The sequence below is a fragment of the Crassostrea angulata genome, chromosome 1, assembly GCF_025612915.1.
Source record: "Crassostrea angulata isolate pt1a10 chromosome 1, ASM2561291v2, whole genome shotgun sequence".
Taxonomy (NCBI): Eukaryota; Metazoa; Mollusca; class Bivalvia; order Ostreida; family Ostreidae; genus Magallana; species Magallana angulata.
In genome coordinates, this window is record NC_069111.1 from 2,307,259 (window position 1) to 2,325,858 (window position 18,600).

At 32.2% G+C, this 18,600-nt stretch overlaps 1 protein-coding gene across 1 annotated transcript; it reads right to left on the reverse strand.

The window, feature by feature from the left end:
- Positions 1 to 224: 224 nt before the first annotated feature.
- LOC128179897 (uncharacterized) lies at positions 225 to 13,869 on the reverse strand. Its single transcript, XM_052847616.1, has 4 exons — positions 13,733 to 13,869; positions 8,985 to 9,157; positions 5,185 to 5,263; positions 225 to 4,389 (listed from the first exon to the last, which is right to left on the reverse strand). The coding sequence occupies exon 4, from the start codon at positions 3,476 to 3,478 to the stop codon at positions 2,423 to 2,425; it is 1,056 nt and encodes a 351-aa protein (XP_052703576.1). The 5' UTR covers positions 3,479 to 4,389; positions 5,185 to 5,263; positions 8,985 to 9,157; positions 13,733 to 13,869; the 3' UTR covers positions 225 to 2,422.
- Positions 13,870 to 18,600: the final 4,731 nt, after the last annotated feature.

The following is an 18,600-nucleotide window of genomic DNA, read 5'->3' on the forward strand; positions in this document are numbered from 1 at the left end:
CATATACATTATTGATTCTCTCTCTCTCTCTCTCTCTCTCTCTCTCTCTCTCTCTCTCTCTCTCTCTCTCTCTCTCTCTCTGGAACATTGAAGGAAAGTTAAAGATAAATACAAATAAATAGTTTAAGATTTTTAACTGGGTTTTCCAACGGAAAAATCAGTTTAGTAATTGATGAAAATGGCGGGCGGGCAGGTGGAGGGGGGGGGGGGGGGGCGGGCGGCTGCCAAAATTGTGCCCTCATTGTACGGATAACTCCTCTTACAGTTTTCAGGATAGGAATTTGTTCTTTTGCAGATCAATGGCACATATATCAGAGGTGTGCAGATTGCTAGGATTTTGATTTCTGATAATTTTGTGGGGGAAATATACCAGCTTTTGAATTTAGTCATTTTTTGGCAAAATATTGCATATGTGTACTCCATTTTGAAGAAAAAACGTCAAAACCTAAAGAAGGTTATTTTTGAATCAAGGTTTCAATAATCAAGCCACAATACTCAAACATGAGCATGAAATAACAATTAAAATATCAATTTTGATAGGAAACATAGAGTTATATAGAGCGTTTGTGCTTTGTTAGTCGTTAGTCCGTCGATATACATATTGAAGACTAATACAACGTCAAAATTTTCAACAATATAGCTATATGTGGGCAAATCAAATTATAATTTTAAAAGTATTTCCAGGTTACAAAAATTTAGAACGCATCTACCTATAATTGATAACACAAAGTGATGTTCAATATTTTAAAAGCCCCTAGTATCAAGGTCAGTATACATGTACATTAAATGCATACATTACAGTAGAGGAAGTTGGAGTAGTAGATACACAGACAAATAGATTTATATACAATATATATTCAAAAAATTAAAGACAATCGATAAACTCGACACCGACCAAATTTCTTTAAATAAAACTGTACACTGAAATTTAAAATTTCAATTTCTGTAGGACCAAAACACCAAAACAAAACACGAAAGTCAATGTACAAAGTGTAAAAATTATCTTCTGTAAAAATGACATTAAACAAATCATTTCTCGGAACAGTGTATTTTGCTAAAAAACCAAAAGAAATAGTAATTATCTTCTAACTACCACTGGAACTTAGAGTACAGTCAATAATATTGTAACGTAACAAATCTTTATTCAAAACACAAATATGTCTTTATCTTGTATGAATTACATTTCAATAGAGTTCTACAAAATTCTTCAAGAGAAAAAATAAGACGATCTAGAAAGGGAAGAAAATGTTCTTAAACGAGCAGTTTAAGGTATTGCGTTCCAAAATGTATTAACATAATTGCTTGTCTAAGATTGGAAGATCTTTTATTACCTTCCAGAATAGTTCAGATATTACAAACTGGTATTTTATTTTTATGTAATGAACCATCACTCCAAGCGTTTAGTGTTTTTTTGTTTATTGTTTTTTTTAATATACTTAAATTATAGACCTTAACAAAAACATGTATCAAAAGCAAGCTCTAGAAAATAATTCAAAATTGTAAAACAAATGGTTTGAAAATTTACCTCAGTTTATAGCAATATTTTTAAGCTAAGAACTAATAGTGTACAATGTTAAAAATTAGTATACATGTAACTGTATAATGCTAAATATACATTGCTGAGAACTGAATTTTAACGAGGCCGAGTACAGAACGAGTACGCACGCTTTCGCGCAGCGTTTGATTTGCATTGTGACGTCATCTTTTTGCTTGGTTGACGCCATGGCGTGATAGTTTCAACTGCAAATATTCAGCGAAATTTGTTGAAAATGGCTCGTTTAATGCGTAAAATTAATGTTATATTGTGGAATAAACATAACTGTCTCGAACTATAAGCTCTATTTGGGCTCGGGTCGAAAACCTGAAGAGGGTTCAGCAGACCTAACCCTCTGTCACGTTTTCTTAACCCGCCTAAATATAGCTTAATTCATATATTTCAAGACAGTAACCATGTATTTTATATTAATGACCCTTAATATGTGATGTTATATATTTTTTTATTACTTAAATATGTCTGAATGCTTTAATTATACTATAAAGGTTTTTTTTATTTGACCATTTGATGCCTTTTAGCAATAACTTTAATATGTAGAACAGAAAAAGAAATCCCTAGGGCAGAAGTTTAAAAAATGTGCAAAATTGATACATTTCAAGCGAAATCCCATAGGGTCATATGTTAAAGATTAACAAACTTTGAGATGACCCCCTAAACAAACGGTGTGGTAAATGTTTTATTTTTTAATCTTAAAATGATAATTATATAAATAGAAATTCAGGTAAAAAATTTCATTAAAAAATCTAGGGCAGAACTAATTAGACCCGGCCTCGTTAAGAGAAAAATAGATATGTTGGTATTTTTTAAAATCAGTTTCATATTCGTTCAACTATAGATATGATTTCCTTATAATTCGCCTATATCCATTTAAGAAATTGTAGCATTGTTTCTTTGAAGAAGGTTTTCTACATAATGAATTCTTTCCTCTGACGCCGAACTTATTTTGTTCCATGTTTGATCACATGCTAGTGATTTCCTGTACGCGTACAGAGCACCGCGAAGATTGCCTGACAGCTCTTGACAGATTCCTAGAATCTGCCATGATATGTCTTTAAGATCTTCAACTATATACTTACCCTTATCGCAGTGCACAACAACAAAGAGTTTATCTAAAGCTGCCTGCGCTTTCTTTTTATCAAAGTATCGTTGACAAAGATATTCTAGCATGAGTAGAAGAACGTAAGGGGGTATAATCAACGTTGAGCAGGGAAACTTTAGACTATGTTCCTGCTCTTTCACCAATTCATTCATATAAATAACTGTATTGTATAGTTTTAAGAAAGAAGTTGAATTTCTTCCTGCAACTGCAAACAACGACTGTCCAGTTATTTTCTCAGCACACCGGTCAATGCCGGAATCCATTAAACATGGCTTTGTTAACAAACATTTTGCTAAATCTAGAATAGATAATGCTTTCTTGAAACGGGATGTCCTGTAATAGTACATAGCACTAAATAACACATCAGAAACATTGCCAAATTTAGCTGACAACTTCAATGCTTGGCATGCAATTTTGTCTACAACATAAAAAGATCTGTTGTCGCCTGAAATAAGAGACAATAAGATAAAAGCAATGTTTTCAAGAACATAAATTGTTAATCTTCTTATTACGAGTGCTCCGATTTCTGACACGTTTGAATCGATATTATCTTCAATGATTGTCAAAGGTTCTAACCAATTCGCTAGTTTTCCAAACAAGGTGAAAGGCATATTGATTCCTTCTACTTCACTGAGTAATTCTGATAAAATGGGGTCAGTATATGTTCTTGAGATAGGCATATCATTTGTCAGAATACTTGATAAATACATGTATATGGTGATGGATGGACATTTCAAAACACATAAAGGACCATCTTCAAACAGTTTATGAAGTTTTTGTGACAGTTTTTGTTGAGCAGGGCCGTAGATTTTGTTACGAAACATGTTATTTTCAGGGATGAAAAAATTTGGACAATTTCCCTCATCAACCCACTCTAGCAAAAGTTTCAAGCAGACCCAGAAATGGTTGAGTAAATTTCGTGGGCAGCATTCAGGGAGGTGGTTATTATGGAGAGTCCAGAAAACTGCTGTTTTTATGTGATATGAGCACAGCAATTTGTCCTCTTCATAACAGTTGTTAATAACTTCGTCCAAGAACAATTTTAACAATCCGTATAGTAAGAACTGACAGTAAGTCAAATCGTTTACCAGTTTCCTTTCTGCAACGGAGAATGATATTCGCCATTCAACATCTTCATTTTCCTATCGGTACTACATGGCATCCGGATTTAACAATATCGTGAATAAGATCAGGCTTTGGCCACGCTTTCTTGTTGCATCTTCCTACGAATGGCGATGCAACCGGAGGCCAATCATCACTTAATATACATACCGCAAGATCAGCGTCCATGATTCCATTACTTAATGATGCACAAGGTCCATGTATCCGAAACCGTGGCGAGCCTGATAAATATAACTTGCCTTTAATCATGACAAATAAGTCGATTTCAGATTCTGCTTTCTGCGTCGGCAAAAGTTGTAAAAGACCATATCCTGGTTGACTTGCTGAATTGTCGAAAACTTAAAGTTCTGTAGTATTACAAAACTTGTTACAATCCCAATTAACTCTCAAATCCTTGAGAAATACCATTAAATCCACATCAGACTTCTCGAATCGGAATCCTTCTCCTCTGCTCCCAGTTAGAATTTGTGAACATTTAAAGCCATATATGGTGAATGAATAAAATCTTTCATTTATATCCATGATTTCTCTTCTTTGAGCAACGATTTGTGGGGTCCCAACAATTTCACACATTGTCTCTAAAACAAGTTGTGATATAATCTCTTCACAATTGCTAAAAAATCAAAAATAATATTAATTACAGGTTTGTCTATTTACAAACCATCGAATACCGGTTTCTCTAATGTAATATTCACACTATTACGGTATCCGATTATTTAAAGCAATATGAGCTGCAATTTTCATGCTGAAATTTCTTTTTAGGAAAAGTGTTATTTTCTACTAAATCGACAAAAATATCATGGTTTTTAAAGTTCTGTTAGCCATATTATTATTGGAAAAGCCGTAAAGAAGCCTTAAATGAAGCAAAATTGAATTATTGTCGTCCTGTACAAAAATTGATCTGCTATATATTCCTTAAAAAAAATCTTTCTTCTGACGAAAATTAATGATTCTTTCAAATCTTTTTTTATCATAAGAGTTTAATTTACATGCAGGCTTATCATACTAGTAGGTTTTTGCAGCAAAATGAAACTCTAAAAAATACTGGCTCGAATATTTAAATTGATATTTGCATATACATTAATGTAAAAGTATATATCAGCTAATTGACTATTTGAATATTTTCTTTTGTGATTTGTAGAATCACTAGTATTCATGGTAACTCATTTTTTGTGGATTCGCCTCCTAGAATCCAAATCAAATACAACTCTAAAAATCATTGAAAATAATAATTCTGCGATATTGTGTGCCACTATAAGTTCCGTAGTATTACAAAACTTGTAAAAATCCCAATTAACTCTCAAATCCTCGGGGAATACCATAAAATCTACATCAGACTGCAGTTAATTTTCATTACAGTTGTAATGTGTCGATTTTTAAGCACTTTGATCCGTGTTCTAAAACTTACACTTTTTCGGTGGCCATTATATGATCGCTTGGTCCCTCTTTGCTAATCCTAAATTACTTTGAGAATTGTCCCTGCATCCCTACAATGTACGTGTACGTGCAGATTATATCTAAAATAAATTCAAAGATATCTATGGTCAACAATTAAATACCGATGCTAGTATAAACTAGTAAACTTTTTTTCTGTCAGGGATTAAAATACGATTATCAAAGAGGGATATAGGATAGCGCCCAAAATGTTAATCCTTCTGCCTATAAAACGTTAACATTTCATGACAAACTATTTTTGTCCAAATTAATGTTGCATCAGAGCATCTTTATCAAAATATACAGTGAACAAATGATAGCGTCATAATTAAAAATTATTCTCCTTCAATTCAGTGAATTTGTTACATTATGAAACCGATCTCTAGACTAAAATTTGAAATAATTGTATGTGAAATCATCATTTATTATTATTGTCAAGTTGTAAATTTTGAATTTACTGCTATCGTATAAATTAAAAATGTATAACATTACACTATTTCTTCGATTTCAGAAGTTGTTGCGGAGGTGGTATAGTATTAATAACTTTGTGTGTGGTCTTGTTAGCGTGTTTGTGATTTAGATTACAATATTGAAACAAAATCTTATCTTGTACGAAAATTATACATCAATGTTATTTTTATTTTTACCTGAATACTATAAATAAAATTGTTGTTTCTAAATATAACTCTCTCCTTTTTTTCACACCTAAAAAGTAATTCTTAGCGCTCCCATATTCTGATACGTCGCTTCAGGAATCTAAGAGCATTCAATACAGGGTAGCGATTTATCCAAATACCAGAACAAGAGGGATCTAATAATGATTCAAATTAAATTTAGTAGCCTTGTTTGCCATTATTATAGCAAAAAATCCGCCTTCTTTGTTGACAATATGAAACCTACTTGTGTCAATTAATATGTGTGTGTGTGTGTGTGTGTGTGTGTGTGTGCGTGCGTGCGTGCGTGCGTGCGTGCGTGCGTGCGTGCGTGCGAGTGCAATTAGATATACCATCTGTTTCCTGAGTGAAAATCTTTATTCTGGATTTATTGACTGAAAATGTGTTAGTTCTATATTTAAATTCGGGGTTTTACGTTTTTTAGTTACCTTTTTAAATTAAAAAAAAATTGCCGATACGCTCTAAATCACTTGGGAATTGTGTCTACAAATAAGGTTTAGAGGATATCTATATTGTGTGATTTTATATTTGCTTTATCCAAAGAGTTAAAATGGTGTTTATGTTCGCGAGGCTTGCCGAGCGAATATAAAACCATTTCAACGAGTTGGATAAAGCGAAATTCAATATAAAATCACACAATTATAGATGTTCTATTTATCTCGTACAATTTATATTATAAAGCATTTGTGACAGTCCCTTATATGACCCGAATTGATTTTTTTTTCAAAGATCAACGAAGGTCAGCGTTGTGTTGTGCGGTTATTGTTGCCTTGTGCATTACAATTTAGTTCGTCATTCCGGAAATAAATCTAACTGGTTTGATGTAAAGTTTCACAGAAATAAACCTTGAAATAATATTTTAGCTCTAAAAAAATTTTTCTTAGAGCTTAATCACTTGATTAAATAGAAATACTGATCAATAGACTTGCAAAATCAAGTTTGTTGACATGCAAAAAGTTTCGAATGCTCATTAGTTTAAATTGCCTCGAACGAGGAACAGTTGTTGATGTTTTATAAAACAAACACTAGCCTAGTGATTCGAAATTAAAAATATTAAATAAGGATGATTACACTCTCGTGGAATAAACTTCTTAAGAAACATTATTTCGGTAAGCTCTTGTATATATACCGTATATCAGGGTTTTTTCCGCGTCATGTTTTTTCCCGCTAATCAGAACCTAGAACAGTATATAAAATTTTCGCGAATCACATTTTTACTATTTCAAAGTCATAGCGAAAATATAATTCACGATTGTTTAAACAAGGAAAAAAGTAACTAAATTGTCACTCTTAATAATGAAAAATTCGGACAATAAAACCACATACACGATTTTCTGAATGTAAAATAATTACCGATAATTATTTTCAGAGAGGCAAATAGTCATATATCAATAGATCATAGACTGTTACATATACCAGTAGCTCAGGTATAATTAGAGACCGGTTTATCCAAAAGAAAGTGACCGTTGCTGACATTATATCTTAGAATACAGTGCAATATTACAGGTCCAGATTATTGATACATAAAATAAAAATTGAATACACGCGGAAAACAAATGATATATGGTATAAAGATTACCAAAGCGTTCTGTTTACATCGCGTTATCAGGATTAAACCCCCCCCCCACCCCCCCACCCCCCCCCCCCCCCCCCCGGTTCCGACGCCTATGCAACACAGTTACGTCTTTTCCTTCATATTTGTAATTTAAATCTTTGACTAAACCCAATCCATTTTATATCAATTTTTGGTTGTAGATATATTTATGTTGAAAGTACTAATAAATCTTCGAAAATAGGTCACTGAACCGTCGAAGCGAGGGGCGGTGTCAAAAATACTTCGGACCGGAAGTATATGATAAAGCATCACCCGTTTGATACGCAGCACGGTAAAGGTTTACTTTGTGGGCACGCCGACCAGAAAGTACGGGAAATGTTAACTATGACATGAAACATGTACAAAACAACAAGTCGTCAAAAATGCTAATAAATAAAGTAATTTCCGATTGTTATGGGTACGAAAACATTAACCTACATTAAAAATCACCTATGAGTGCAATTTTGTAGTCAAATAAGTCCATCAACGATAAATATAAACAACTCGCGGTGCACTGGTCGATACTATAAATTTTGACGCATATTTTATGTAGAGAGAGGCGGATCAAACAATTCTTTAACATAGAAAAATGCATTTTATAAATCAGCAGGACATAATCTTAAAACAATTATTAGACCATTAAATCATATCCATTGTGCTTGTTTTGATTCGACATGTGATTATTGTTTAGAGCGTGTATTATTTCTTTTCTAGAGGTATTAATGTACAAATTCGAAGTTTCTGACATCAGGAAGCCTATCTAAATCCACTTTTTACAAGGGCACACACTAAACAAATCATTACTATCATTTATATATAAATTTAGGGAATGTTTAATTTAGTAAAAAGTGCCGCTGCTTCGATAAAATCCATATAATGAATGAATAAATAGGTAAAATATTAAGCGAAGGTCATTTAAATTCCAACCGAGCTCATTTCTTCGATATTTATTCTAATATAAGATGAACACTATACAAAGCAGCAGCACTTTTCAGAATCTACCAGAAAAGTAGAATTTAATTACCGGTATCATCAAAATTTTAAATTCAAATAAGGGTATGCCCTTGTAATATTGAAATTTATTTATGACATTAATCCGGGAGAATTATCAACACATGTCACGTGACTATTAATTCAGCGGACCACATTAAGTGTCATAAAAAGTAGAAACATGTTAATTTATTAATTTGTATGCATATAAAATTAGAGAAAAAGGGCTGTGCAGAATAAGTACGCCAGTGTCAGTGTTGCACTTTTGTCCCTTCTGAAATACAGGTTTTTAAAAATCATATATACATGTATCATATGATAGACCATTCCCTATAGCGTATATTGACCGCTTTACGAATTAAATTCAAGTAGTTAACACAAACGTGGTAATATACTCTACAAGCAATAGTCTATCATGTGGCAGATATGAATGAAACTACACATTAACGGATGCAACAATTACAACTAATAGGCATCATTATCTGTTGGAGTTTTGTTTGTAATGAAACTACTTACTTGCACACGTTTTCCTTTTGCAACTAGTCCCCTTTTCTCTATATATCCGTTCTGCCTACATGGAATCGTTTCTTATCAAATGATGAAAATATCCATAGTCCTCTTCTACTTGTAAGTCTGTGTTAGTTATGAAAACTTTCAGATACTATTCTAAGGTATGGGATTTTCATTACCTAGGGAACATAAAAATAGACAAGAAGGGCATTTTATAATATTTCAATGTTTCCATATTTCGTATATATTAATGATAGAACATATTGAATTAGACAAAAATAATTGATATTCTCTGTATTCACATTTACTTACAAAAATTATGAATTATTTTATGTTAGGTTTGGGCTTTGAAAATTTTCTGGAACTATATTTAGTTCTGGGTCTTTATTCATGACCATGGTAACCCTTTTATAAAAATAGACATACGAGGCAATGAATACCAGAGAAGGTCGTACTTCCATGTATGTGTAATGTTATACTAAGGTGTATACTAGTATCAAGTACCAATACTATTGTCAACTCGGACCGAAAGTAAACAAGCTGCATAAACCCATGAATTGATTATATGACTGTCTTGGTTTATCAAATTTTCGGAATGGTCAGTTTTTAAATTTTTTTTTTAAAAAAAATGGATTACAACAGTTACTGCTGTTAAGCAAAAACTGCAAGATCAATGTTAATTGAACGGAGAAGATGAGAAAGTTTTCACTAAATGAGAGACTTTGTCTTTTTTGTAAGTCAAAACATATAGCTGACAATTTAATTATTTTTTAGAATACAGTGCATTATTACAGATCCAGAATAAGTTTATTGATACCAAAAAAATTGGATGCAAGCAGAAAACAACTGATATACGGTATAAACACAACCAAAGCGTTCTGTTTACATCGCGTCATCAGGGTTAACACCCCCCCCCCCCAGTTCCGACGCCTATGCTACACAGTTATGTGTTTTCCTTCAAATCTATTTTATATCAATTTTTAGACGGAGGCTGTTCAACACCCTCCGTATATTGTGATTGTCTTGCCCGTGACGTCAAATAGTGAAGATTCCTTAAGCACCATTTAGCGGTGGACGAAATAATGAATAATTATGAGATTCGATGAATAAACATGGTGTGCTTCTTTGTCTCTGTCGTATATCGTTCGCATATTATCAATTTATATCCCGCGGAAACGTATCTCTTTTTCCCCAAAAGTGATTTGGGAAGTCAGTGTATTTTACAAGCTTATAAAAGTATCGCGCGTGAAAAAAAAATAGATAGAATTGACAAAAAAATCTTTTATATGATGCAAACAATAGCCATAATATATATCATTAAAACTAGTACCATATAACTGAACTTGAGTTCTCTGCAAATTCAAAATAAATAGCAAAATAAAGTACATGTGTTTATTGTTTCCATAGTCTTGACGAACGGAGAGAGAGAGAGAGAGAGTTCTGTTGAGAAAAAAGAAGTATACGAAGTAAACTTCACAAACACAGTATATCAATCTTTAAATCAAACATCACAAACAGTGTATAATACTTCATTGTTAAGTATGCTTCCCTTCTCTTTATTTGAAATTAAACATCACAAACCGTGTAGAATACATGTACTTAATTGATATACATACTTTTTTCTCTTTGCTAGAAATCAGACATCACAAACAGTGTAGAAAACCTATATACTTCATTGTTAGGCATGCTTCCTTTCACTTTACTTGAAATCAAACATCACAAACAGTGTAGAATACTTTATTTTTATGCATACTTCTGTTCTCCTTACTTGAAATGAAACTATTAGAAAGAAACTTTATTCCCTTATCTTGGAAGGAACACGTGGTGCACCTCGCACGTTGATTTGATTAACAGGGGTAACACGTGGACTCGGACTGAAACTGCATGCTGGATTAAATCACAATGTACTATATTCTTTTGTGGATACTAATTTTATGAATATATAATATTAGTATATTTCAAATGAATGTACGTATAATTACGCCTATAACGCTCTCTCTCTCTCTCTCTCTCTCTCTCTCTCTCTCTCTCTCTCACACACACACACACACACACACACACACACACACACACATAACGATCATAATAAGAGAATATCTAGATCGAGGACACTCATTATTCAAGAAATCCCTTCTGTGAGATAGAAAAGGAGAGGGGGAGTTGTACAGTTAGACAAAGTAGTTTGCAATTTAGAAGTTATCTTTTGTCTTGAACAGGTGTGGAAACCTCTAGGATATGGTGTTTTCTACTTTGGGTTTGCAAATCACTATACACAGGAAATAATATCGACTTAAACTAAATATACACAAGAAAAGATATGTGTACATAAATAGTTTGCATTGTATTTTTCAAGTTCGAGTTGTATGCATTTAATAACATGTACAGTTTCCCATGTTGTTTTGTGATGCACAATAATTTCCTCCTTCCTTTTTTTGTAAAGAATAAACACCTTTAAGTAGTAATATAACAAGCTTATAAGGTTATAATAAGAGAACAACACAAATTATTTTAACATTATCTACCTAACTCTGATGTCAACCTGAAAAATATCCTAGCGACCTTAAATTGCCATAATACTAAACCGCTTCGCGAATATTCCAACAAGATAAGTGGCTGTTTTCCCTTAAATAATCAAAGTACTGAAGTACTGACGGGAGTTGATTTTATCGATTATTATTTATTTTAAAATGAACGATATGTTATTTGGCATGGCAAGTAGTTTCCTATATGTATTTGAATTACGCAAAATTTTTATAATATGCTTAAACAATGCTTAAGAACTCATTATATCGAATTTGATGTTGTCAGCGGTGTGTTGATTTGTGCTTAGATCCAAACACTGTTTCACTTTCGGTTTGCTCGAGTAACTGCATAGGAGAGTTGATTAAAATCAACTCCCCCCCCAAAAAAACATATAAATTTTCATTAGTTTATGCTTCCGTCTATCAGTACTTTCAGTTCTTTGATTTAATAGTAGATATTGTTATGTTGAAACTACTAGTAAATCTTCGAAAATAGGTCACTGAAGCGTTGAAGCGAGGGGCGTTGTCTAAAATAGTTCGGACCAGAAGTATATGATAAAACATCACCCGTTTGATAAAGCAAAGGTTTATCACAAGGGTTGTATGTACACAGTAGTTTAGACGTTTTAGATAAACGATTGATTTTTATTCGAGGAACTAAATAACACTGGTGAAAATTCATGAGTACGATTTGGGGAGATAAAATATCGGTTAAAAATTGCTCTCTCAACACATTTTTGATTTGATTTGAACATATTCAATTATGAAAATATACATATCTATCTATATATGGATGGGGCAGCAGGTATTGCCTATGTAAGCCTTCTCTATAAGGTACAAGTTAATTACAATTAATACACTTAATGTGATCATAAATGCAAATTTAGTATTTTCTAATACTTGTTAGATATTGCTTATTATGACTACTAGACTTTGACCCGTGCGTGCACGGGTTGACATTGCGTATGGTATTGGACATGTACAAAATAGATACATCGAAACACCATTCATTGTTGACATTTGCATAACAAAACTTCAAGCCTACAATAATGCTATTAATTTAACTACACTCTGCTGAGTTGGAATAATCTAACTCGGGAAAGGCCATCTCCACAGCTGAAATGCCTCCCATATACCCGTAATGTAGCAGAAAATTGCAGAATCGCTCCAAAACGATTTTGGAGAAAATTAATAAAGTTGCATTGAAAATAACAGTCAATTTGTTCACAACAAACCATTTTGAAGCTGTAAATACCTTTCTTCAAAAAGTTTAATTAATTCTATGATTGCAGAATTCAACATATTTCAACACCATGTTGACATTCGAAACTCTCGGGATTTTTTATAGTACATTGTAAATGCTCTGTGTTAGAGTCATCTCCCGTATTTTCTTTGATTACCAGAAAAAATTCCAATGGAAATTAACACGCATATGTTTTATCGTTTCCAAGTTTATTCATGCAAATTTGATATTGTGGAAACATAAAATAAAGAGCCTCCTGTGATTTAGCGAGAATGTAATGCGCAAGATTGTAAAATCCAAAAAATTCATATTATTTCCGGATTTTTTTTAAGGATTTTCGTTGATTATTAATGAACGAAGCTTGATTGAGAAAAAATAAAAACAAATTGGTAATCTTCAAGTACCAATGATGTTTAAAATATATAAAACAAAAGACAGTACTCTTCCGATTTATCGGTATTAAAGCTAAAAAATTCGAGTCTATTATTTTAATGTAGTAGTATAGATATAGTAGATTACTTCATTAATTCTCTTTTGATCTTTAAGTTTTTACACTATATCCATGTAGAAAATCAAATAAGACAGTATTTTCAGCATAAGAAACATGTTTACTCTAAGTTCTCAAAATGATGCTAATCTACATTAATTTGTATGTATACATAAATAAAGAAAAAGGGCTGTGCAAAATAAGTACGCCAGTGTCAGTGTTGCACTTTTGTCCCTTCTGAAATACAGGTTTTTAAAAATCATAAATACATGTATCATATGATAGACCATTCCCTATAGCGTATTTTGACCGCTTTACGAATTAAATTCAAGTAGTTAACACAAACGTGGTAATATACTCTACAAGCAATAGTCTATCATGTGGCAGATATGAATGAAACTACACATTAACGGATGCAAAAACTACATGTACAACTTGGCAAAGGCATGACTATCTGTTTGATAATAAACATTGGAGTTTTGTTTGTATTGAAACTACTTACTTGCACACGTTTTCCTTTTGCAACAAGTCCCCTTTTCCCTATAATATAGTCCAGCATCGATAATCTATTCTGCCTACCTGGAATCGTTTCTTATTAAAGGATGAAAATATCCATAGTTCTTTTATACTTTTAAGTCCGTCTTAGTTATGAAAACTTTCAGATACTATTTTAAGGTATGGGATTTTTATTATCTTGGTAACCTAAAAATGGACATGAAGGGCATTTAATACTATTTCAATTTTTCCATATTTCGTATATATTAATGATAGAACATATTGAATTAAACAAAAGTAATTGATATTCTCCGTATTCACATTTACTTACAAAAATTACGAAGTATTTTATGTTAGTTTTGGGGTTTGAAATTTTTCTTGAACTATATTTAGTTCTGGGTCTTTATTTATAACCCTTGGTAACCCTTTTATAAAAATAGATGTAGATATACAATATCTTAACAAAGCATGCGTTGCACGTAGAATTTATATGCACATAGACTTCAGGTGTAAAATTCATGGTGCAATTGATTGAACAATAATCAGAACTTTGAAAATTCTTTGGGGGAGTATTTTAATTTGATAACTTCAAAATGATATCATGGTTAAGAATATTGGATCATTTATTTATAAGGTACACACTGTGGTTATAATACATGGAATATCTTAACTAGCATAAAAATAAAATTTTCAATAAAACTTACTTGTATCCCGCTATATCATTTCAGCTGCTGAATGTCTACAATCTAGATCTGTTCCTCGGAGTCTATTTCTTAATAAAAGATGCAAAATGAGTATTTATCTGATTTCGATTTGAAATTTTTCGGACACTATATTTAGACGTTGGTTTTTTTTCATTACCTTAGTTACCTAAAAAAAATGTAGGGCATTTCCTTGTTTAGTTACTACATTTCTACAAGGTTAGGGGCGATTTGAACCTGTATGAAATGGAATAAATTTCTTATATTTCTTATAATTTTCTTCTTACGCCTATGCTACACAGATATGTGTTTTCCTTCATATTTGTAACTTAAATCTTTGACAAAATCGATTTCATATCAAATTTTGGTAGTAGATATTGTTATGTTGAAAATGAAGCATTTAAGCGAGGGACGGTGTCTAAATCAGTTCGGGCCGGAAGTATTTTATAAAGCATCACCCGTTTGATAAAGCTTAGGTTTATAACACGGGTAGTTTGTACACAGTAGTTCAGATGTTTTAGATAAACGATTGATTTTCGTTCGGGGGAACTAAATAACACTGGTGAAAATTCATGAGTACGTTTAAGGGACATAAAATATCGGTTATAAATTGCTCTCTATATACATTTTTATATGCATTGAACACACACACACACACACACACACACACACACACACACACACACACACACACACACACACACATATATATATATATATATATATATATATATATATATATATATATATATATATATGGGGCAGCAGGTATTCCCTATGTAAGCCTTCACCATAAGGTACAAGTTAATTACAATTAATACACTTAATGTGATCATAAATGCAAATTTCGATGCAAATTTAGTATTTTCTAATACTTGTAAGATATTGCTTATTATGACTACATAGTAGATTACTTCATTAATTATCTTTAAATCTTTAAGTTTTTACGCTATATCCATGAAGAAAATCAAATAAGACAGTATTTTCAGCATAAGAAACATGTTTACTCTACGTTCTCAAAATGATGCTAATCTACATTATACAAATATTGACTGGGGTTGAGGGCAACATTGATTATATTAGCCCCCGAGGGACGAAATATTGCCCGACGCGAAGCGGAGGGCAATATTTTCGTCCCAAGGGGGCTAATATAATCAATGTTGCCCGAAAACACAGTCAACATTTGTTTTGTTATATGAAGAAACAAACCAAAATTTAAGAAAGTAATTGAAAACAGATCGCCGTAATTTTCTCAGCTCAACAAAGAATTCACGAATTCAATTTTTTGCAAAGTTCATTTCCAAAATATCCTCAGCATCAAACGGTCACTGGTGATATTCCGCCGACCGTAAGAATCAACATACAGATGTTCTACCTGATTTTACTTCACAGTAATTCGCAAATCCTTATATCCTTTATGATAGCAAACCGTCGCATTGCGCGTCCGTTGTTTACTTGCCTTGACTGACTGTCTATTATGACGTCACCTTGTTTTGGAGTCGTGAAGAGTTATTTACGTCATCGTTTACAAATCAACAAATCAGAGGCGATTATTTGAAATAAAGGGAATGTTCTCTAGATATTATTCCTAGCCGGTCAATATCAAAAAAATATTGACCGGTCAATATTTTTCGGACGAGCTAATATTACAGTTATTGACTATTTGTCTCTATAGAGTTATATAGTGAGAATATACTACTGAATATAACAATAATTTATATGAATATATAAATAGAGAAAAAGGACTGTGCGGCATAAGTACACCAGTGTCAGTGTTGCACTTTTGTCCCTTCTGAAATACAGGTTTTGAAAAATTATATATATATATGGATAAAATTAATTTTCTCTGACAAAATAAATTCTAATAGCAATAAAAAGCTTACTTTATATTCATTTATACACAAAATTTGTAAAATTCGGATAAGTAGACAACTCTTACGCAGAATGCCTACGCCAGCCGAGAAAAGTACATGCCGTGTCGCTTACCCAATGGGTGATTAAAATGTTTTTATTTGATATTTTATTTTTTCTAACTTAAAAATGATTACATAAATTAAAAAGAAAACATGTTAGTAAAAAAACCTTACGCAGAATCTATGATTTAAACGCCTGCCTGAAGGCTTTTTTTGTACGTTAGCCTTTTATTTCACTGTATAAGATACAAAGTTATTGCAAAGATTGCAAATATAGAATTATTCATATCTTTACGCAAATTTAGAAAAAACGTGCGAAAGTCTTAAAAATAAAGGGAACCCCCTAACGCAGAATTCTTACGACTGTCGATTTAAATGCACGCCTGCCATTTAGTAATGTCATTTTTATTTGTAAACTAATTTATGAATTATTTCAGATGGCTATAGAGTGAACATCATGTTCAGAACTCCACTTATTCCCTGTAGAGTATATTAACCGCTTTACAAATTAAAGGTATATGTGGCGTATTTGGAGTAAAATTTTTGACAAGAGTTTTAGTAAAAATGTACATCATGCTTCTAATAAGTAGGCGTTTCACAGACTCTAACCCCGTAAACCATGTTCTTTCTTTAGTTATCTCTAAACTTTGCTACACGTCTGATGAATATTAATGTGATCGGCCATTTGTAACGCCACTGCGCATGAGTGCGGGAAAACCTAGTATTGGAAACACGATGTAAGAATAGTTTGTTTACAAATTAGAATCACGTTTTTCATGTCTTAAATTAGATAATTCTTATATCAGATGATACCCGAAGCATTAGTATTCCCTTATTCATTAATGTAGAACGATATAAATTGCTAATGTGTAATAAAGATGAAACATTATTTTAGCATCAACGACACAGTAAAATGTGTGAGTACCCCCTTCTCCTGACGGATGCATGTACAGAGAGTATTTATTTATTCTTTATTCAAAAATTTCTCTAAACGAAAATCCACTTGTAGTTCATAACTTATAAAGTAGAGACATGGAACACATGGAGCACGTACGAACCTGACTAGCAAAACCCCTACAACTTCATCATAAAAACTTATTAAACTTAAGTTTAATTCGGCTTTAATTCCTATTCCATCACTCTACATGGTCTCCAATGACTTTCTTTCCTTTGCTCCTATCCTTGTCAGTCTGTCTCTTTCTTGGCCAAGTCTGTCAAACTTAACGGTATTAACGGTATTACAGGTATACCTATCTTTCTCGTCGTCGCCATTGTTGTTGGGATAGACTGAGCATGGTATCACGTGGCCTATTTAAGGCGGGGTTTATTCAAATGCTGTATTTATTGTGGACGCGAAAATAATTATAAAAATTATTTATTATTTTGTATATATTTTAAACCCGATTGATATAAACTGCGTAATTTATTGTAAAGATATATCTTTATATAACATATTTAAATCAATCAATCAATAAAATATTTCTTAGCATGAAAAAACACGCCACATATACCTTTAAATTCAAGTAGTTAACACAAACGTGGTAATATATACTTTACAAGCAAAAGTCTATCATGTGGCAGATATGAATGAAACTACACATTAACGGATGCAAAAACTACATGTACAACTTGGCAAAGGCATGACTATCTGTTTGATAATAAACATTGGAGTTTTGTTTGTAATGAATTCAAACTACTTACTTGCACACGTTTTTCCTTTTGCAACTAGTCCCCCTTTCCCTATAATATAGTCCAGCATCGATAATCTATTCTGCCTACCTGGAATCGTTTCTTATTAAAGGATGAAAATATCCATAGTTCTTTTATACTTGTAAGTCCGTCTTAGTTATGAAAGATACTATTTTAAGGTATGGGATTTTCATTATCTAGGTAACCTAGAAATAAACATGAAGGGCGTTTAATACTATATGAAGGTTTTTTCTGAAATTGATATGAAAATTTTCAGACACTTTATTTTATTTTATCATGTTTTTTTCATAACCTTGGCAACCTAAAAGTAAATGTAGGGTATTTAACAGTTTTTCGGCATGTTCAGTTACTACATTTCCACAGGGTTAGGGTCAGGATTTGAACCTGATTTTAGATATACTAGTATACAGAGGATGGTCTTTTTACCATTCTCATTAGCATTTTTTAAAAGATTTTTAATTCCAAAAAATCCTGTTTTGGCTTTTCAATTTTAAATTATTTAATTTATGATTTATAAATAAATATAATTTATAAAATTTATTTAAAAGTTC

Excerpts from the sequence above, each read along its gene's own strand:
- LOC128179897 (XM_052847616.1), bottom strand. The coding sequence starts at position 3,478 with ATGTTTCGTAACAAAATCTACGGCCCTGCTCAACAAAAACTGTCACAA.